The 23299-nt window shown below is 46.3% G+C and overlaps 1 protein-coding gene across 1 annotated transcript in view; it reads left to right on the plus strand.

The window, feature by feature from the left end:
- LOC117877391 (NACHT, LRR and PYD domains-containing protein 3-like) overlaps positions 1-23299 on the plus strand; it is a 49396-nt gene that overhangs the window by 15856 nt on the left and 10241 nt on the right. The window contains exons 5-9 of the mRNA XM_034770481.1: positions 2265-2435; positions 6372-6542; positions 7774-7947; positions 14909-15079; positions 16784-16954. Coding sequence (XP_034626372.1) covers positions 2265-2435; positions 6372-6542; positions 7774-7947; positions 14909-15079; positions 16784-16954 — 858 coding nt within the window. The remainder of the gene's footprint in view (positions 1-2264; positions 2436-6371; positions 6543-7773; positions 7948-14908; positions 15080-16783; positions 16955-23299) is intronic.

The following is a 23299-nucleotide window of genomic DNA, read 5'->3' on the forward strand; positions in this document are numbered from 1 at the left end:
TTTTAAAATTTGTGTTGCGAAAGGCCCTCTTCCTTAGCTATTTTCATTAATAATCAGGAGATTATCCCTAGGAAATATCGAAGTGACTATTCATTGTGGGTAAGAGTTGAGATGACTCAATTTGGACAGCTGTTCCCGGATCCTGATTTAAAATCACACCAAGAGATATGTAATAAGGTAAAAGTCCTGTATTTTTAATATTTACAGGTCAAACACTTTATTGTGAAATCTAGTTACAAGACAGCTCTATCTAGACTTTTAACTGCATTTCAGGAGTTGCCCCAGGAGCAAGCTGGAACAAAAGGTTTAATTGCTAAGACATATACAATTTTGATTGAAAAAGACGTTGATAAGAAAACAACCCAGATGAAAATATGGGAGAGGGATTTGGACAAAGAAATTGATCTGGATGAGCAGGTCCCTATATGGCAAAGGAGATATACATCTTCAATTTCTGTAGCTCATAAATATTTTTTTTTATAAAATACTGTATTCATGGCATGTTGCTTCAGTTAAGATCCATCATATTTTTGCTACTAGGGAGGTGCTCTGTTGGAGGGGTAGCAGGGAAAGGGGAAAATACTTGCATATGTGGTCACTGTGTCCAAGAATTTGATAGTTTTTGGAGGAAATTGTTAAAGATTTTCATCTTATAACAAAACGCCAGCTTCCTGGGAAACTCTCTGACCTACTTAATTAATGCTCCAGTACAGGATCTATGTTTTAAACTGAAAAACAAATTAATTTCTTTTTTATTGTTAGCAGTAAGACTTTGTATTGCACATTATTGGAAAATTCTGACTTCTCCTATGGAATTGTGGTATAGTAAACTATGTACTGTCCTTGTACTGGAAATGCTTTCAGACCAAATACGTACACAAGAGAGAGGCCAAAAAGAGGATAGGCATTTAGAAATTTCGTTACCCTTTTTAGCATACTCAGAAGAGGAGAGCTCCCCAACCAGCAAGCCAATATCTTTAGCCAGATTCTATGAATATTAACTGGATCCTGAATAAGTAATGTACAATGTGGTATTTTATTGTAACTTTGCCTTACTAAAAGGTTTCAGAAAGAAAAAATCTGTATGAGCAGAAGGTTAGTAGCTTCTTGTTCAGATGGGTGGCAAAGACCTCTGGTGTCCACCAAGGGAGGAAGATGTGATCTCTTTGTTATAATTTCCTATCATTGTACTACAGCTGGCGCAGTTCCCCTGCAGGTAGCAACAGACACCAGCATTTTTACTAAGAGCATGGTTAGGTGACACCCTGGTTAATGACACTGGCAGGCAGTCTGCACTAAGGGAGCTGCAATGGTGAGAGACTATAAGAACAATTTCATTGTGGGTATGTCCACAATGCAACAAAAAAACCCTGTGGGACCGAGTCTCAGAGCCCAGGTCAGCTGACTCGAGCTGGTGGGGCTCAGGCTGCAGGGCTATACAACTGCAGTGTAGACGTTCAGGCTTGGGCTGGAGTCCAGGGTCTGAGACCCCATGAGGCTGGAGGGTCTCAAAGCCCAGGCTCCAGCCTGAGCCTGAACGTCGACAATGCAGTTTTATAGCCCTGCAGCCTGAGCCCTACCAGCCTGAGTCGGGTGGCCGGGGCCAGCTGCGGCCGTGCGATGGGTTGTTTATTGCACTGTGGACATGCCCTGTAGGCCCAGCCTATGAGACTCAGCTTCCTAGGGAAATTCCAGCCTTTTCTAGTCTATGGTCAAGCCCAGAGAAAATGGGAGAGGGAGGGAGGACTCAAGAGCTGGCAAAATGGAACCCAACCCTACGTCCTGAATGTTCAATATTAAATATTCCATAGATGGAGGCTTGTTTGCTGAGCCCTAAGAAGAAATGATGGAACAAAGAGAAGAAAGGGCTCCCCACCCATTCACAGAACTGTAACATACTTTCCAGTAGCATGTTCATTATTTTCCAGTGAGATTCCTTTTGCTTCCTTTCTTTCCCATCCTCTGACCCCTCATTGATAATAATTTCTTTATTAAGGGAAACCCAAGTGTTTCTGCTCAGGGGATGGAGTTTGGGAATTTTGCCTTTGAATAACATTTGTATGTGGAACAAAGGATCAGTGAGAGCTACAGATGCATGTGGATTGAAACCCACAAATGGTCATATGGTCTTCAGCATTCACTAGCACAATGCTGTGATTTTATTCCCAGAACAAAGGACTCTTTCTAGGGACACACTGGTACCCACCGAGGAACCGGACAGACAGAGGTGCTCATTTTCCTCTCTGTTTAACTGTCTCCTGCAGGCTTACTAATGGCAATCTCACCGACGCTTGTTATAGGGATCTCTCTTCTACTCTCAGTACCAAACAGACCCTGACTGAGCTGGACCTGTCAATGAACAACCTGAGAGACTCCGGAGTGAGGCTGCTGTGTGAGGGACTGAACCATCCAACCTGCAAACTGCAGAAACTGGGGTGAGTATTTTCAGGTTTCTTTCTGTAAATAACTCAGCAGGCCAGGAGGATGGTGTGTGACGTCAGCTCTTGTAGGAGCACGAAGAGGCTGAAAGCTGAGTGTCCCTCCAGCATCAGGAGTGTCAGTGGCTCCCCACAGCCTGATGGCTGGTCATTTTTGGAGAATGGAAGTTATAAATAAGGATGGTCCCAAACTGGAACACTAATTCCAAATTCCCCTAAAAGTGAGCTTCACTTAAATGGATTTTTGAATAAAAATTGAAGCATAATCTCATCTTCTGAGAGAAAAGCCCACTTTAACACCACTTTATGATCTTTAAAACAATTTTACATATATTTTGCATCTAAGCATCTAAGGCAGAGGTGTGAAACTCACTCAGCGCAGAGGGCTGATTTGTATGGTTAATTGTAGTCTATGGGCCAGGGTATAAATACAATGTACTCCCTATGATGCACAATAGACTCCTCCCCTGATAGCAATGATCAAGGGGACAATTTGGGCTTATGTAATAACTAATTGTTTTGTTTATTATTTGTTCTGCACTTTCTTGCCACATTCTTCCTCAGTGAGAAAATCTGCTTCCCTTTAAGGCCACTGCATTTCTGCCCTTGATTTCGCTTCCTTCTCCATCCTGCTTTCTGTTTCTCTTCCTCTTGCTGGTGTTTGGGAGTTTGCTCTGTTCCATGTCTCTGCCTTTTCTTCTCTGTAGCAACTTCCAATCCGCAAGCTACTGGGTTTCACTCCCACCGCTTCCTCCCTCTTCCAGCCACCAAAATGATCCGTGTTTTATAGCCCATTGATGATGGTTCAGTGTCAGTGTTAACTAAGTTGATACTCATGTCAGATTACTAGGCAACAGGAGAGTTCAGACCCCCCGAGTCATTGTTTCAGGCTGTCCGCCGACTCAGGTAAACATCATTGTATCAGTTACGCTGCATTCACATTGAGAAGGTGATCTCTGCTGCCATGAGAGCTAGAAACTTACTTTGTTTAAATGGCAGCTTAGATTCTGGAGAATCTGAGAATATCACATGGGCTGCATAAATGTATCATGCACATCAGATCCTCCTGCATCATGCACATCAGATCCTCCTGCAGGCTGCATGCTTGGTGCCCTCAGTGTAAGGGGTTCCCAGGTTCCGTGGCTGATCTGGGCATGGTTAAGGAAGTAAAGGGGAAGCCGGTGTGGAGGAAGCTGCCTAATGGGGAGGCACTGTCCTTTCCCCTTCCAGCTGGCAAGGTCTTGGGAAGATATTACCCAGTATGATGAGTTGATTTCCTCTTGCTTTTAGATATTGTTTTTCACAGTAAAGCAAGACCTGACGAAAGGGATTTGAAGTGAGTTGTAGCTGGGACTTAATTTTTCCTCACCAGCTGGTGAGTCTACCCATTGGCTTACACTGTGCCATAGGGAAAGAGGAAACCCTGTATCTGGACTACTCCCTTGGGAAAGGCCAAACTCAGCCTTTGATGAGCAACATCCAGGCCTCAGTGGACAATTCTATGCTTATATCATGTTTACTGGGCTAGCTGTACCCTGTCCCCTTTCAGGTCTCTCTGAGTGCCCCCATCTCAGGCCCCGGGCCTCTAGTCCTTGCTTCTCTCTGGGTGGAATCATGCAACTTCCCCACTCTTAGACCAGGCCCAGGGTAGCAGTCCCCTTTGTGTCCACTGTGATTGCCCCTCAAGTCTGACTGGTTCAGCCAGTACCTGTGTATCCACTGCGATTATCCTGCAGGTCTGAGTGGGTTCGACACCTGCGATTCTTCCCTTCAGGAGTCTGTGACTAGTCAAACCCAGTGGCCAGAACAGCCTTCTGAGAACACAAGTATTGTTGATTTAATAAGAAGAAATCCTTTTATGGGAAAAAAGGTTTCAAAACAGCAGAGTCTATATGCATAGCTATCTTCCCCAGAATCCTATCACCCCCACCCCCATCTCTGCTGAAGATCTAGGCTGGCCTAGCTTCCTCAGACACTCTAGTAGATTCTGGGGTGTGACCCTCTGTTTCCCTTTGCCTTAGCTCTAGCTCCCTATGTGTGTCTCCTTGAGGAAGCATGTCTCTCCTTAAACCCTTCAGTGGTCCCCTAGTGTAAAAGTGGAATCGTGTGTCCCAGCAGGATGGGGAGCCGGTAATACCCAGGCTAATAGTTCTGGCATTGTCTCTTGAGGGTGTGGTGTTAGGTGGTTATCTCAAGCAATCTCCCCCTTCCTGACAGCCCTGCTATTAAGCTGGCAGCATAAAGTTGGTCAGGGCAAGTCAGCAGGAGCTAGAGTTGTAGGTGTTTCTTCTGGAGGTGGGCAGATCCACTTGCGGGAAGTGTGCATTGCTTATTTGCACCCATTTGAAGCATAGTCAGCCTTGCATGCTGCAGGTCATTTTCATCCGTCATGGCCCTCCAGGCAGTTTTAAGAGTGATGGCATCTCGTTGAAGTTTTGGGGGATCTATATGAGCCAATGCATATAAATTAGATGTGAATGTGTGGCTAAGGCGGCCACAGCCACTAAAGATATGGGTGGCTATGTTCAGTTCTGAATCAACGAGATGCGTGGGCTGACTCCTGCCCCACACTGCTGCACAATATTCTGCTGGAGCAAACACTAGTGTCAGGACTGAAGTTTGCAGAACATTTGCCTCTGCTCCCCAGGCGGCACAGGAGGTGAACTTTTTCTTTAAATGGGACTGGTATGTTAGCCTGCAGTCCAGTTTGAGTCCTAAATAAGTGACAACTGGTTGGGAAGGGAGTGGATGATCCTCCACACAGAGTGTAAGAGGCTGATTAAGAAGCACTGACCATGTGCTCCCTGATCAGTTTCCACGCTAAGGGCCAGATCCTCAGCTGCTGTCAATAATCAGCAAAGCTCCACTAACTTCAGAGTCGCTTGTCTGATTTACGTCATCTCAGCATCCGGCCTTGCGCATCACTGGGAATTCAGTCGCGATTTCTTAAGGGAAGTCATTTGGCATCTATTGGTTTCTTCTTAATATTGTGCACTTGTATGTAACAGGTACAACACATCAGGGCTCAGTCATTCTATCCACCTTTCAGTGCTTCCCGAATGCTCTGCAATCTAACTCCTCCGCTTCTGATCTCTCCCCAGCCGCATCCCTTCCATAGCATTTTATGATAGTCCAACACACACACATTTTCCACAAACATCTTTAGGTCACTGTTTATTTCATTGTCTGCTCGGAGCTCTGTTAAAATGTCACTAAGAAAACGGCACTACTCCCAGTGTGACTGCGAGGGTGTTAACAACAGACAGTGGCATTTTCCCTAAGAGCAGGCTAGGCGCGCCAGTGGCTGAGAATGTTGGCAGGCAGTCTGCCACTGGTAGAAATGCAATGGTGAAAGACGGTAACAGTTTTCATTGTAGGCCTAGCCTGTGAGACTGCCCTCCCTAGGGAAATTGAGGCCTCTTTTAGTGTGTGGTCAAGCCCAGGCAACATGGGGAATGAAGGGGGACTTGAGCTAAGGCAATACTCACCCATCCCTGAATATTCAATACTGCGTAAGCCATAGATGGTGCTTGTTTGCGGAGTCCTAAGTAGAAATGATGCAACAAGAGAGAGAAAAATGGGCTGCCCCCATCCACAAAACTGCAATAGACTTTTTAGTGAAGTTCCTTTCCCTCCCTTTCTTTGCTTTCCTATCCTATCAGGTGTAATAAAGCTTTTTTAGTAGGGGAAACCCAAATGTTTTTGCTCAGGAGATGGCGTTTGGGCACTTTGCCTTAGAATAACATTCAAGTATGGAACACAGGATCAATGAGAACTACAGGTGCCCAGGATTGAAATCGACACCTGGTCATGTGGTCCTCAGCATCCACTACTACAGCTCTGTAATCTTCATTCCCAAATTAAAGGAATCTTCCTAGAAATCCACTGACACAGAAGTGCTCATTTCCCTCTCTGATTATCTGTCCCCTATAGGCTTTCTAACTGCCATCTCACGGCCGTGTGTGGTGGGGATCTCTCCTCTCTTCTCAGCACCAAACCCACCCTGACAGAGCTGGATATAGGGGAGAACAACCTGGGGGATTCAGGTGTGCAGCTGCTGTGTGAGGGACTGAAACATCCACACAGCAAACTGCAGAAGCTGCGGTGAGTATTTCTAAGTTTCTCTTCTGGAAAGAACTCAGCAGGGTCTGGGGATGGTGTGTGATGTCAGTTCCGTGCAGGTACAAGGCGAGGCTGAAAGCCGAGTGTCCCTGCAGCCCCTGATGTGTCAGTGGCTCTCAACATCCCAATGGCCCCTCATGTTTGGGAAATGGAACTTATAAAGAAAGATGAGCCCAAACTGGAGCCCCAGTTCACCCCCCCACCCCTGAAATTGAGGACTAAGTTGTAGTAATATTCACTAAAAATATAAGTCCAATAAGGCTTAAAGCATGATCTCACTCCCTTCGATAACAGCCAATTCTTATAAACATTCTAACGATCTTTAAAACAATGTTACATTTACTGCGATTTAAGATGCATGAAAGGACAAGAGGTCTTACAAAGCCTCAGACTCCGAAATCTCTCACAGCCCTGCCTAAGGGAGGGAGGTGAGAGAGATTCTGTCTAAGGGAGGTAGAATTCTTCCTGCACATCCTTCACCTGCAGGGGAATTTGCCTGCAGCTAAACCCTTCCAGGAGCTGCACCATGTTCTTCTGTTTGTCCAGCTGGCCGTGCTGGCCAGCGAATCGCAGGACTTTATCATGCGCCCTTCTGCTCTGCTCTTGCCTGCTTTGGTGCTACTTTTGCCACCGCGGTGGAGAGAGAAGGGATCAGACCTTTTGTTCAGGGGAATACAAGGGCTGTGGCTGTGCCCAGCCGTAGTGCGGGGTTGCAAGGAGAGGGAGGCTTCCTGTGCTTTTCCCTCCCCTCGAGTACCTTGAAATGACTTCATTTTCCCAAAGCTGCTCTGAGTCTGCCCAGTGGCTTACAGCCTGCCATAGGGAAAGAGGAAAGCCTGTATCTAGAATGCTCCCCTGGGAAAGGCCAAATTCAGACTTCAGCGAGCAACATCTAGGCTGTGGTGAACATGCTCAATCCTGTGTCACAGTTACAGGGCTAGCTATACCCCTGTCCCCTTTCGGGTCTCTCTGGGTGCACCCACCTCAGGTCCCGGGCCTCCACCTCTCTCTGGTGGAATCAGACAATTCTCCCACTCTTAGGCCCACTGAGAGCTAAAACTGCATGTGGACTGAAATCCTCATGTGGTCCCCAGCATCCACTACTACAGCAGGGTGATTTTATTCCCAGAATAAAGGACTCTTTCTAGAAACCCACTGAGGGAACTGGACAGACAGAAGTGCTCATTTCCCACTCTGATTATGTTTCCCACAGGTTGATGAATTGTGGTCTTACAGCCGGTTCCTGTGGGAATCTCTCCTCTGTTCTCAGGGCCAAACCGACCCTGACTGAGTTGGATCTTGCGCTGAACAACCTAGGAGAGGCAGGAGGAATGAAGCTGCTGTGTGAGGGTCTGAAACATCCTGACTGCAAACTGCAGAAACTGAGGTGAGTATTCACACATCTTCCTGCTGGAAAGAACTTAGCAGGGTGTACGGATGGTGGAAGATGTCAGGTTCATGAAGGAACACGGAGAGGCTGAAAGCTGTGTGTCCCTCCAGCACCTGATGTCTCAGTGGCTCCCAATATCCCTATGGGCTGTTCCGACTGGAGAACAGAATTTATTAATAAAGATGGGTCCAAACTGGAGCAGTACTTCAAATCCCCCTGAACTTGAGGATTGAGTGATTTCCACTTGCATATATTTTTTTCAATAAAAATTGAAGCAGCGTCTTTTAAACACCTGTTTAGTCATCTTTAAACAATACTACATTTATTTTGATTTAAAACGAATAGAAACACAAGAGGTCCAAGGTGCTGGGGAGCCTAAATCTCTCTGCCATCTGCCTCCGGGGGAACTGTGGGAGGGATACTGTTTTAGAGAGGAAGAATTTTCCCTGCACATGCAATGCTGACAGACCCTGGTCGTCAGCGGGCAGGATCGAATTGGGGACCTCTGGAGCTTAGTACATGAGCCTCTACCACATGAACTAAAAGCCAATTGACTGTTAACCAGACTCATTAATTGCTTTCTCTTTAAGTGGTCTTTAAGTGGTACACTAGGTGGGACAAAACACCACACCCAGAAGATGTGTGGGTTACATACTTCCCCTAGATGAGGAAGTGTGTCCTGAGCTTCAGAGACTTCCCAGTTGGAATCCCGGACGAGCCCCCACTTGTAACACTGACAGACACCGGTTGCTGACAGGCAGGATTGAACTGGAGACCTCTGTGTATGAGACTCTACCACCTGAGTTAAAATCCACCTGGCTCTTAGCTAAGGCTGTAAAGCAGACTCATTTTATCTCTCTCTCTAAGTGGTCCCGGTGCCACTAGATGGGACAGAACACCACACCCAGGAGGTGTGGGGGTTACACACATCCTTTTCATGCCAAGGGGTCGGGGAGATTTGTCTATAGCTAAATTTGTCTATAGCTTCAAGAGCCACCATTTGTTCTTCTGTTTGCCCAGCTGCCTGTGTTGGCCAGTGCACTGTGGGATTTTATCATGGACCCCTTCGGCTCTTCATTGGCTGCTTAGTTGTTTATTTTGCCCCTAAGGGCAAAGAAGGGATCAGACCTTGTGCCCGATCTATAGATTATAGAGGAATATAAATATAATCCCCAATTATCACTTTGAGGGTTGACAGGTTCTTGTTCCAAGATCAGGCCCAGTATTTATGCAAATCATTATATAATGGGAAACTCCGATGTGCACAGCTGCAACACTCACACTACAGGAACTCCTCTATATTTACAAATAGTTTATTAATACATTTAGCACAGTCACAAACACCCCAGCTCAGGATACTACAGAGTGTACATCTGCACATCCATATACTCACGCCATCCCTTGTAGAACAACCTGAAATGTGAGCCGTCATAGAATCATAGGACTGGGAGGGACCTCAAGAGGTCATCTAGTCCAGTCCCCTGCACTCAGGGCAGGACTAAGTATTATAGACCATCCCTGACAGATGTTTGTTCAACCTGCTCTTAAAAATCCCCAATGATGGAGATTCCACAACCTCACTAGGCAATTTATTCCAGTGCTTAACCACTCTCACAGTTAGGAAGTTTTTTCTAATGTCCAACCTAAACCGCTCTTACTGCAATTTAAACCCATTGCTTCTTGTCCTATCCCCAGAGGTTAAGAAGAACAATTTTTCTCCCTCCTCCTTGTAACAACCTTTTACATACTTGAAAATTGTTATCATGTCCCCTCCCAGTCTTCTCTTCTCCAGACTAAACAAACCCAGTTTTTTCAGTCTTCCCTCATAGGTCATGTTTTCTAGACCTTTCATCATTTTTGTTGCTCTTCTCTGGACTTTCTCCAATTTGTCCACATCTTTCCTGAAATATGGCGCCCAGAACTGGAGGACACAATACTCCAGTTGAGGCCTAATCAGCGCAGAGTAGAGCGGAAGAATTACTTCCTGTGTCTTGCTTACAGTACTCCTGCTAATACATCCCAGAATGATGTTTGCTTTTTTTGCAACAGCATTACACTATTGACTCATATTTAGCTTGTGATCCACTATGACCCCCAGATCCCTTTCTGAAGTACTCCTTCCTAGGTAGTCATTTCCCATTTTATATGTGTGCAACTGATTGTTCTTTCCTAAGTGGAGTACTTTGCATTTGTCCTTATTGAATTTCATCCTATTTACTTCAGACCATTTCTTCAGTTTGTCCAGATCATTTTGAATTTTAATCCTATCCTCCAAAGCACTTGCAACCCCTCACAGCTTTTTATCATCCGCAAACTTTATAAGTGTACTCTCTATGCCATTATCTAAATCACTGATGAAGATATTAAACAGAACCGGACCCAGAACCGATCCCTGCGGGACCCCACTCATTATTCCCTTCTAGCATGACTATGGACCACTGATAACTATTCTCTGGGAACAATTTTCCAACAAGTTATGCACCCACTTTATAGTAGTTCCATCTAGGTTGTATTTCCCTAGTTTGTTTATGAGAAGGTCATGTGAGACAGTATCAAAAGCCTTACTAAAGTCAAGATATATCATATCTACCGCTTCCCTCCATCCACAAGGCTTGTTACCCTGTCAAAGAAAGCTATCAGATTGGTTTGATACAATTTGTTCTTCACAAATCCATGCTGACTGTTATTTATCACCTTATTATCTTCTAGGTGTTTGCAAATTGATTGCTTAATTATTTGCTCCATTAACTTTCTGGGTACAGAAGTTAAGCTGACTGGTCTGTAATTCCCCAGGTTGCCCTTATTTCCCTTTTTGCCCTTTTCCATTCTTCCAGAATGTCTTCCATCTTCCATGACTTTTCAAAGATAATTGCTAATGGCTCAGATAACGCCTCACTCAGCTCCTTGAGTATTCTAGGATGCATTTCATCAGGCCGTGGTGATTTGAAGACATCTAACTTGTCTAAGGCCTTGGCTACACTTACCAGCTAGTTCGACGGCTGGAAATCGAAGTTCTGGGTTCGACTTATCGCGTCTAGTCTGGACGCGATAAGTCGAACCCGGAAGTGCTTGCCGTCGACTGCGGTACTCCAGCTCGGCGAGAGGAGTACCGCGGAGTCGACGGGGGAGCCTGCCTGCCGCGTGTGGACCAAGGTAAGTTCGAACTAAGGTACTTCGACTTCAGCTACGTTATTCACGTAGCTGAAGTTGCGTACCTTAGTTCGAATTGGGGGGGGTAGTGTAGACCAAGCCTAAGTAATTTTTGACTTGTTCTTTCCCTATTTTAGACTCTGATCCTACCTCATTTTCATCTTCCTCATCACCATCATCTTCCCCCTCATCACCAGTGGCCATCATTCTGGCACCTCCCAAGGGCTACATCTCCTTCTACTACTGCCCCTAGGCTTTTATAAGATGTTATGCTGATTCCACTATGTTTGATGCAAGGCTTTCCCCCCTTTTCCTTCTTTGTATTTCCTCACCTTTATAACTTTGGAGTGTCCTTCTCCTGTAGGTTAGTATATCAGTGTTCTCAACTTATTATCACATAGGTCAATTTGTTACCATGGCCATTTTGTTGTTAGGTATCTGCAGATGTAGCTCATGTATCTGTTACATATGTCAGTTCGTTGCCATAACACTCTTGTGGTTGGGTCATGTTCCTGTGGTCAGAAATCCCCCTTAAGCACTCTATTTGGGGCGTTTATCTGTTCAGAGTTCATAGGCCTCAAGCCTTATGCCAACTTGCTGAAGTCAGTGTCTTACAGGACTCAGGCCTGTAGGTTCCTTGCATTACTGATGAATATAATGTGAAGTCCCTGTAGTGGGAAGTGAAGCGAGGCTCAGCCAAGAGAAACCACCAGTTTGTAGAAATATCATTGACAAGAAGCCCCTCCGGGCATAGAAAAGTGTTTCTAGTTACTAAGGTAGCAGTGGGTGGTGACCTCTGTCATGTGACAGGCCATTATCACATTAATCCAAGTCATGGGACTAGGCAGGGCCAGGAAATAGCAACCAGTTCCTCTCCAGCACTCCTTTGTGTCAGACCCTTATCACCTGGAGGCACAAGTGAACTAAAAGCTTTCACTGAATGAAGCCCCTTCAGTCTCTCACTCGGAAAGGGAATTTGGCAGGGATGGCTGCACTTCCAGATTTTCCTGGAAGCAAATGGAGTTGCAGAGAAATCAGTGAGAGTGACGACCTCTTCCGTGCTGCTACAAGTGGGATTGGCAGTGGGAACAGATGAATGACTTCCCACCGCCCCCCCTCCCCAGAATCCTGTTGCTCAGTGACCTCCAACTGGGGTAGGGTGAGCTGCAGCATCACATCCATTTTCCAACACTGACAAATAGGATTAGGGGGGCCTCTGACATGTTGCTTAAAGGAATTGCCAGGCCCAGCCTGGGCACTGGAGGCTGATCTGCTGCTGTGACCAAAAAAGGGGGCGCTTGATTTTCTTGGATGGCGCGGGGAGCCTACTGATGGGCAGTTTGTATTGGTGCTCTGGAAGGCTTTGCCCTTTCTCAAGAGATCTTCAGGTGAGTTGGGGACCAATCTGTCTCAGCCTGGGGCAGCTGCATGAGCATTGGCTGCTGGATTTCAGGTCACTGCTACATGTGGGGTTGGAAGCTTGCAACACATCCCAGTGGGAGCACTCAAGCTGCTGTGAATAGTCAGTCACAATTATTTTTAAAAATACAGTGATTCAGGCAGCAGTATCTCTTGGGAAAGGCACTTCCCCAGCAGCAAGGTGACATCACTGACCAGTATCGGGGGTAGCCGTGTTAGTCTGTATCTACAAAAACAACAAGGAGTCTGGTGGCACCTTAAAGACTAACAGATTTATTTGGGCATAAGCTTTCGTGGGTAAAAACCTCACTTCTGAAGATGCATCTGAAGAAGTGAGGTTTTTACCCACGAAAGCTTATCACTGACCAGTATGTACAGACCACAGGGCTGCCAAGTGTCAGGTGTCTCATCTGACATTCATTTTGGCAACCCTGTCACTCCTGTCCTTACTGCAGATGGAATCCAGTGAAGGCAGAGTCTGTAGTTCCTCCTGTCAGTCACTAGAGGTCACTGTAGCATCATATTGTGGAAGCAGGCAGGGGCAGGGAAGTACTTGCGAAATGTTCCGTAACAGGTAACATGTTGTCAAGTTGATGATGCACACAGGGCTATTGTGCCAGGTTATGAAATGTAAACGTTGTATTTGTGCTTATATAAGATGCTTTGCTTTTCCTTGGGGAAATGTCCTAGTTTTCTGACCTTTAGGGTTTGCCCCTCCTGTTCCTGATGGGGCAGGCGAAACTTAACTGGTTTTCTGAACTTGGAATATGAGCGTGTGCCACTCCACGTTCTGGAAGGCTGCGTGCTGGGCAGTAATCAGAGCTCCCTGAACACAGGGCTCTGTAAGGGATCAGAGAGGCTGGTCTGGCATTTAGATCTGAACATGGACAGACCCAGGCTCAGTCTAATCTTCCCTGGGAAAGAGCTCCCCAGCCAGGGCCTGCTGCTGAGAATGCTCCGCCTGTGCCCCAGGAGTCTGACCTGGGCTTTGTTAGCTGTAGTGCCCCTGGGCAGTGTAGCCAGCTTGGTGGATCACGAGTGGGTGAACAGTCTCTGAGACAGCGTCACCTTGAGGTATTACGAGTCTTGTAAATCAGGGCTACTGCTAGGGTTTGGAATGATATCCTGAAACTCATGGGGGTTTGATACAGTTTGAGAGCCATGGTGTGATATGCTCAGATAATTTGGCTGCTGCACACTGAGCTGTACTTTGTGTGTGACATTTACCTTCAGTCCCAGAGAAGGAATTCCAGTCTCAACCAGGGGAATTCAGGAGTGACACCACTTTGTAGAGGCTGAAACATCCCAACTGTAAAATACAACAATTAGTGTCAGCAGCCACTGGCTTCCTTTGTAATTCCCTCCCCAGTCTTCATTTCCCACACCAATCCATGTATCTTTTCATCCATTGATAAATTGTGACTCCTTACACTATAGGTCAGGGAGTTTATGGCCACTGAACTTCCACACTAAGGGCCAGATCTTCTGCTGGTACAAATCAGTATAGATCCACTGACTTCTAAGTAGCTTAGATGTAGATTTACACCAGCCGTGGATCTGGCCTTGACCATCACTGGGAGATCCTTTGAGCTTTCTTTAGGGAAGTCGTGAGGCACCTATTGGTCTCTCCCTAGCATTATGAGCCCATATGTAACACAAACACTAGCTCTGGGCTCATTTTATCCCACTTTTTAGCTCTTCCCATATTCCTAAGTTTCTGACGTCTCTACAGTCACTCCCACGATGCTGCTGTTACAACGGTGAAAGACTGTCACAATTTAATTGTAAGCCCAGCCTGTGAGACTGGGCTCCCTATGGAACTCCCAGCATTTTCTAGGGTATGGTCAAACCTAGGGAAAATAGGACAGGGATGGGGGATCCTGACACTCAGCAAAACTGAGCCCATCCCTGAATTCTGAATGTTCAGAACTAAGTATGCCACAGAGGCTGGCTTCTTGGCTGAATCCTAAGTAGAAATGAGACCGTGAGAGACAACAACAGGCTTCCCACATCTGCAAAACTAAAATATAGCTTTGACTGCAGGAACCGTTTCATTATTTTCCATTGAGAATCTTGTCCCTCCCTTTATTTCCTCTCCTCTGGCTCCTCCTTTATTGCTTTTTCTTTAGCAGAAGCTACAATGCTTATGCTCAGGGGACGGAGTTTGGGAACTTTGCCTTAGAATAACATTCATATGTGGAATACAGGATCAATGAGAGCTGCAGCTGCACATGGATTGAAATCCACACATAGTCACATGGTCCTCAGCAACCACTGCTGCAGCTCTGTGATTTTATTCCCAGAATAAAGGAATCTTGCTATAAAAACCCACAGAGGGAACAGGACAGACAGAGATGCTCATTTCTCTCTGTTTACGTATCTCCTGCAGGTTGATGGGTTGCCAGCTCACAGCTGCTTGTTGTGAGGATCTCTCCTCTGTTCTCAGTATCAACCAGACTCTGACCGAGTTGGAGCTGAGGGGGAACCTCCTTAGAGATTCAGGCGTGCAGCTGCTGTGCGAGGGACTGAAGCACGCAAACTGCAAACTGCAGAAACTGGGGTAAGTATTTACAGGTTCCTTTTCTGTAAAGAACTTGGCAGTTGTGCCGATGGTGTGAGACTGTCAGCTCCCTGCGAGTACATGGTGAGGCTGACAGCTGAGTAACCCTGCAGCACCTGATGTGTCAGTGGTTCACAACATCCCGATGGCCTGTCATGTTTGTAAACTTGAAGTTATAAAGAAAGATGGGCCCAAACTGGAGCTCTACCTCCAAACTCCTCCTCCTCCTCTCTGAACTTGAGGAATAAGTGTTTTGCCTGTAATTGAATACATGTGCTGGTAGTATCACTATTATTAACCTTGCCTGATACTTCCTATTGTAAGTCGGTCTTCAGTTGCTTATAAATTGGCTGAACTCTAACTGCTTGGGTGGAAATTTTCCGCACCGGGTATCTGCTTCAGGCTGAACTTTTTTAGTAAATTTAAGCTCAACAGTGCAAATGCTTCCAAGAACAAGGTTAGGATGGACATATATTTTTATCAGCTATTTTGTTGAGGAGATCTCGCCCCCACCCCCCCATACGTTGGAGCAAGGACTCAACATTTAGCGGGTCACAGCCTCTTTGTTAGATGTGCCTTTTGCTTTTCCTGTGAAAATCTTCCCAAACAGGCATCTCTGGGCCTTCCTATGCTCTGTCCCAAGCCTACAGACCAGTTCAAGTTATTTGCATCCTCCAAAGAGGCTCAAGGGCTGTCCAATTAGACAGCAGGCTCTTATGTGTCACAGCCTTTTGTAGGTATCCCATGCCTGCCTTCCAGCAGGACCTAATAATTATGCAGGGACATTTGCTCTATGGCCAATCAGACTTGGGAAGCGGGGACAAAGCAAGAGGTTTGGGATAAAAGGCTGAGTTGATCTTGACAGAGGGTCCTCTTTTTTGATTTGACAAATGGCTGTGACCTTTTGTCCAAGGGGAGACTCCACCCTGCCGAAGGGTTGTTGGGACTGGAACCTGCCTGGGTCTCCATAGAGGTGATGTGGGAGGGGGAGCATTTAAATCCTGTTATTATTTTATGTTTTCTCTGTATGTTTTTGTCCTTAAATAATTGCACTCTGCTTTGAGAGTGCTGGTTGGTTACTAGTAAACCACAGTTATAGCCTTTGGAAAGAGAGCAAAGTCCAGGGGCTGCGTTTAGTCAGACCTTCTGGGGATAATCAGAGTGCAACTACCGGCTGCCACAGCCTAAACCCCCAGTCAGAAGGGAACAGGATACGGGTCCCTGCCCAGAGAGAGGCAGCAGCTAGAAGCCTGAGGGAGTTTTCCTTGAGCAGACCACAGAGAGGATCAAAGGTGCAATTACTCTGAAACTCTGACAGCCGGGAGTACAGGGGCCATCCTGAATTCTGGTTGGTCAGTGGAAAGGACTAAGGGTGATGCTTAGGGTGGAAGTCTTTCCCCACCCCTTATTCCTCATTGGTCATTGGCAGAGGGATGGGGCTTGAAATGTCTGGCTCATTCCCAGGGCGGTCCAGTCAGGGTGAAGTGCAAGGAGCAGGGCTTACGCAGGAAGTCCCAACCAACACTGGTTTCTCATTAGACTAGGAGTGGGGCTTGGGACAGGATGTGAGGCAGGCCTTCTGGCCCATTCTCAATGTTGATTGGTCCGGGAGAGAAGCAGGTGGGCGGGGCCACCTATCATAACAGCTGGGACAAGCCCCATTCACATTGTGATTGCTTGTCTCTGCATTTCTCTCTCTTGCAGATTGAAGAATTTCCTTCTCACGGATGCTTGCTGTGAGGATCTTGCGGCTGTTCTCAGCATCAGTGACAGCCTGACAGAGCTGGAGCTGGGTATTGACTATCTCAGAGATTCTGGAGTGCAGTTGCTGTGCGAGGGACTGAAACACCCAAACTGCAAACTGCAGAAACTGGGGTAAGTAACATTTGGCCTCCTCTGTGCATTTACAGGCGTCCTTTGTGTAAAGCGCTTGGCAGGGTGTGTGGCTGGTGGCTCATGTCTGCTCCCTGCAGCTACATGGAGATGCTGAGAGATTAGTGTCTCTCCAGCACCTGCGTCATTGGCTCCCAACATGCACCAGACTACCCTGCTTGGAAAATGGAAATTTTTAAGTAAAGCTGGGCCCACACCAGAAGCTGGCTCCACAGCCCCCTGATATTTAGTGAATAAATAGATTTGTTTAAAAAAATACTCTTACTAAAATGCATTTGCTTTAAAATAGTGCAGTCTTTCCCCTTCAGCTAGCAGCCTGTTTTGTAGAGAACTTTAATGACTTTTGACACCTTGACATATTGATTTAAAATTTATTAAGGCAAAAGAGATTCCAGGAGCCTGAGGATTCTTAACCTCCCAATCTGAGCTGAACTATCCAGTGTGATTTCAACTTCAGCCCTAGCCATGGTAGCTCCTGCCTTGAAATTCAAAGAGTTGGGGCGGAAGCTTCTCTCAGCTGAGAGGCACCACCAGTTTGGAGAAATACCCTTTGAAGTGCAGCCCTCTGGGAGTGGGGACATGTGGTCACAGTAACAAACCGGGCAGGTTAGAACAGAGGCCAATGTTGGACTCATTATACAACACAAAACCCTTTGGGGCAAGCTGTGGTTCCTCCCTTTTCTATTCCAGTACATGTCTGCTCGGTGGTTCCTCTTTCATGACTGAACTTCAAACCTGGTGTTGCGTGCTCCTGGGGAACTCCTGGGACTTTGGGCCAGATTTTCAGAATGGCTCAGAACCCAGCAGCTCCCATTGTTACTCTTCTGCCCAAGTTTTCCAAAGACCTGCACGTTGGATTCTGAGATCTCTTGGAAAGCTGCAAAAGCACAAGCAGAGTGAACGGCAAAATCAGCCTCCCAGCTAAGGTCCATCATTGGAGGTTTGGGGTTAGTGCCACTGACCCCTAATGCAGGGATCCCCATTCCCTCCCAAAAACATCAGATCCACAGTCTGGAGGGCTGACCTGCTTCTGTCCCCACCTCTCCCCTTCAGCCATCAAGGGAAGCCTCAAAGCTCTGCCTGTCTGTGTGCACATGGATGGGATCCAACTCAGGGCTAGTTGATTTCTCCTTTTATTCTCACCATCAGTGTCTCTTCCTTATTTTCCCTCTTGAGGATAAGGTGCCACTCTCCATTACACAGCCTGCAGAAAAGAGAATCCACCAGCTGCTAGCAAAACCCCTCCTCTCTGTAGGGAAAGAAGACATCTGTTAGTGGTTTCTCTTCCCATCACCCCATTGACTTTCCTTCCCTCCCCCTTGCTCTGGGAGCCTTCTGCTCAGGACACCTGCAGCCTCCTGTTTCCTCCTGAGGATCAAAACCTACAGATCACTGGTGCCTCCCATCTGTGTGGCCCTGCAAAGAGTCCTGCCCCTTTTATCCCTCATAGGCTGGAGGAGTGTTGGGAGTGAGTCATTCACAGATGGTGGCATGAGAGGCAGTGATGCCAAATGGTCAGACAGCTCAGGAATGTGATAGTACCTCGTCTGCCCCCAATTCAGCTCCATTTTCATTGCTTGGCTGAGCCTGGAACTATGAAATTCCCAGCTCACTGGGGGAAACATCTTTGGGTTTCAAACAATAAAATATACCTTCATTACAACTGTCAGAAGCCCTGCCTCTGAGCCCCTGGCTAGGCAAAGATGCCCATCTGTCAGTGCCCCATCCTGGTCTCTAATCTCTGTGCAAGTTCTCTCTTCCCTTTCACACTACACCCCCATTTCCCTGTCTCTCTCTTTCCTCTCATTCTCTCTTCCTGCCTCACCTCCAATGGGCTTGCTATAGGACACTGACCTTTCTGAAAGTGCATCATCCCAACCCCTTGTCTTTCATGTTCAGTGTAAAATTAACCTTTGGACATTACAGCTCCCTGACCCTCAAAACCACAACTTGTCTGGTGGGCGATTCATAGGCCTCATGCACTAGACTTGTATTGTTTGAGTTTCAATTGTTTTTTTGAATGAGCAAACCACAAGCAAGTCAATGTGTCCAACTAGCCATGGCTGAATGGGCTCAGCCTTTGCCCTCCATACTGGCACTGTCCTACCCAAAAGTATTGGAGCTAAATCAGTGCATCTGTCCTCATGCATATAGATTAGAAGGCCAGAAGGGATCTCGTGACAGCTAGTCTGACCTGTATAACACAGGCCAGAGAACTTCCCTGAATTAATTCCTGTTTGAACTAGGGAGTCTCTCTTAGAAAAAAGATCCAATCGAAACCCAACCACAAGTGTTGCACAAGAGGAATGGGCCCACAAACAAACCCTTAAAAATAAGCAAACATCCTATTTAAATATCGTCACCCCTCACACAACACATTCACCACTTCCACTGACCGACTCTGCTCCTCCGTAAGTCTTATGCTCCGCCATGTGCAGTAACGCAACGCACACATCACATTCCTCACAACCGCACTATAATGTGGACCTTCACTCTGATCTTGGGAGCGTGTGTATCTGCTGGACACCTGTGCCTTCACATTTCCGAGGACAGCATCATTTGCAATAGCTGAGACAAAGCTAGTACCTTGGTTTCTCTCTCAGGGGAACTCCCAGGACTATAGAGGGATGAGGATCCCTTTGACTGGTGTGAGGGCTGAGGGTTGGCTGGGTACTTACCCTCTGGCCTGTCCTTTGTGAGGCTGGGAGGGCAGGAGGTGCTGGCCTGCCTGTGCTCCTCAGAGGCAGGAAGGAGCTGACTGCAACAGCTGGTTGTGAATCCCCCTCCCCCCACGCACACACGAACATTCACAAAAGTGGACTTTTCTGTGTAGTTGAACAAAGCCATTTTCCATTTAAAAAAAAAGTTTCAATGGAGAATTTTCAGCCAGCTCTGCTTGCTGCAGTACCGGGAGCCTCCAAAGCTGCTTTGCCCACTGGCAGCTCCGGTGCCAGATGGCCTGACAGGGACTCCACAAGCTGAGCCACTGTTTCATTGTAGCCCTACCTCCTGAAAGGGCTGTGCCCCGTGTGTAGAGGACAACAGGGGGACCTGGCTTCTTCTATACCACTCTCTGGTTTGGCTGCAAGGTCTTACCTACAGCTGGGGCACTCGAGCCCTTGAGATCCTGGCTCTGAGAGAGCTGCACCATCAGAGCATTCCTGGCTCCTCTTCTTTCCTCTCTCAGCCATGACCAGAGAGTTAAGAGGAAAGATGGACTGCCCCTCAAACGATTCCTCTTGTGGAAGAGAGCTGTGGCCAGAGCAGATGCAAGACTGGCTCGGAAAACCCCCTGGCCAAAAGGGAGTCTGCTCATTGCTATTTTTATAATTTAATATAGCGTACTTCAGTTTAGAGTTATTTGTATGAGCCTCCAATGGAATCCAATTTAAAAAGATCTTGAGACTGCCACAAAGAGGAGACCCCTGGTGTGCTGATTACCTGGGAGTGGAGGCAGAGAATTCTGGGAGCTCCACAGAGGGGCGGTTCTAGTCTCTGGCTGCCTGTCAAATTTTGGCCATCTCTAACCAGCAGGAAAAAAAGGAACACCCACAATACATGGATGGGGTGAGAATTATCAGTCTGCCAGTTTTCAATCCATTTCATATATGTTGTATTGATTTTTGTACAGTACTATTTCTTAATCAAAATGCGGTGTGCTAATAAATCAAGTTTCTTGCAGAAATCTAAGTACATCATCTCAGTAGATACCTTTATCAACCAGACTCATAATCTCAAAGACGGGTGTCAGGTCTTGTCAAACAAACCTGTTTTCTATTGACTGCCATTATTGATATTCAATCCTTTACCTCTTTATTACTAGATCCATCTCTGCTGTTCCATTATTTTTTCCTGGATTGATGGGAGGCCAAATGGACTATAATTCTCAGTTCATTCCATTTGTCATTTTAAAATATCAGCACAGCATTGGCTTTCTTTCAGTCCTCTGGAACTTCCTCAGTTTCCCAAGATTGATTTAACATCAACAGTCCAGAAAGCTCCTCAGCCAATTATTATTGAAAAAAAATTGGTGCAGTAAAGACCTTCTGATTTACAATAATTTAACTCTCAGATGCCATTTAATCCTCTTTAGATAGTGTTGGAACAGAAAATATTTTATCACCATTATGTGTTATGAATAAACCCTCCAGCTTCCTGGAAAAAATGGGTTTGTTTAGTCTGGAAAAGAGAAGACTGAGAGGAGACATGATAACAGTTTTCAAGTACATAAAAGGTTGTTGCAAGGAGGAGGGAGAAAAATTGTTCTCCTTAACCTCTGAGGATACGACAAAAAGCAATGGAGTTAAATTGCAGCAAGGGCGGGTTAGGTTGGACATTAGGAAAAACTTTCTAACTGTCAGGGTAGTTAAGCACTGGAATGAATTGATTAGGGAGGTTGTGGAATTGGAGACTTTTAAGAGCAGGTTAGACAAGGGATGGCCAACCTGAGCCTGAGAAGGAGCCAGAATTTACCAATGTACATTGCCAATGAGCCACAGTAATATGTCAGCAGCCCCTCATCAGCAGAGCCAGTGGTTGAGCAGTGAGCACCCCCCGGCACACTGGAAAGTTGGCACCTGTAGCTCCAGCCCTGGAGTCAGTGCCTATACAAGGAGCAGCATATTAACTTCTGAAGAGCCACCCCTGGGTTAGACAAACACCAGTCAGGGATGGTCTAGATAATACTTAGTCCTGCCATGAGTGCAGGGGACTGGACTAGATGACCTCTTGAGGTCCCTTCCAGTCCTGTGACTCTAATTCCTGTCAGCTACAAAACAAAAGTAGATATTTAATATTTCTGCCTTTTGTTCCAGATATATTAAAAAACATTCCTTTTAATTATTCTTAACCATATGGTCCATAGATGCTTTTGCTGTTGAGACTTTTAGCTTCACTTATCAATTGCCTGCCCTTCTTAATTTATGATTTATATTAATTGCCATTAACCTGTCTTTTATCCTCTCCTATCCTTACTAAATAGGTTGTAGTCATTAATTTGAACATTCTAATTATGTGAATCCTCTCATAGGTTCTAGTAATACCAACTACGACAGAATTTCTCATGTGAGCATTTCCAAATCCTCCTATTTATTACCCAGACTCCTAGCAATGGTACATAGAAAACTAAGGAATTTCCTTCATGTCATCTTGAGTGTCCCAGAATGACCCAGTAATACATTCTGTGGTCAATAATAGGTTTCTTTTATATGTAGCAACTTCAAGGGTTCAGCCATGGAGGTTAACTACAGACTTCCCATAGCAATTCAATAGGCCAAGAAACACACTCCCTTTAGAGAGAGTTTTTGATTGTGGAGCCTGCCTTCCAGCATGCAGTGAGATCATGTGTCCCAGGCCTGGAACCTTACAAGGAGCACAAGTCGGATTCACTGTGAATTCCTTCATTTTATAAGTATTGTGAACCCCACCTCTAGCCTTTGAAAGTGGTTCTGATACAGGCAAGGGAAGAAAGTCATTTATTACAGACCCAGAAAGTCTCTCGCGGAACAGGGAACCCAGTTGTGCTAAACAGGTGGGCTGGGAGCAGGATCTGTTCTGTTCTCAGTAATATATGTAGCTTGGAGTTTGGCTGTGAGGAAAAATGTCATCTGTCTTCTAGTTTGGAAGGGGTTTGGCTCCCACATGCCCTGGCTGATAGGGTACGTGCTTACTGCAGCCAGGTTAACTTGGGCTGTTACCAAGGTCTAACTCCTCTGCTGTCCACAGACAAAAGCCTTTGACCCAGGTTTGGAAGTGCTGTAAGCCTTGGCTAGCTTATCTGACTAGGGCAATGATGCCCAAACATGACTTGAGTGTGGCTTAGCAGTGTGGACACTCAATGCCCATGCTTGGCTAACCTGGGTTCCCAGAACTAGACATTCAGAGCTGGGGTAACTCTGCAGTGATGATATAGGCATAGTTTTAGACACTGGGGAATGTTTTGGGGGAGGCAGAGGAGCTCACACAGCAGCTTTAGATTGAATTAGCATAAGCACAAAGGAGCTTGAGTATAAGCACTGGGAAAGGGTTTGAACTATTACTCCGTGCCTGTTAGGATTCTCCAGCCCATTACAAACACCCCTGCAGTCTGCTGCCCTCCCTTCAGCTCATCTGAACATTCCCTTGTGGAACACGGGGTGACTGACAGAGGCAGGGGCACGTGGACAGGAATCCACACAGGGGTCATTGGTGCCAACAGTCCCACTGCCCCCTGCTAGAGCCTTGTGACTGGTCTCTTCTGAATGGATCATCCCTTTCCAGACAGACAGTGACATGAGTGAAAGAATTGCCACAAACAGGAGGGAAGTGATAACTTGTTTCCTTCTTTGT

This window comes from Trachemys scripta, chromosome 4 (assembly GCF_013100865.1).
Source record: "Trachemys scripta elegans isolate TJP31775 chromosome 4, CAS_Tse_1.0, whole genome shotgun sequence".
Classification (NCBI taxonomy): domain Eukaryota; kingdom Metazoa; phylum Chordata; order Testudines; family Emydidae; genus Trachemys; species Trachemys scripta.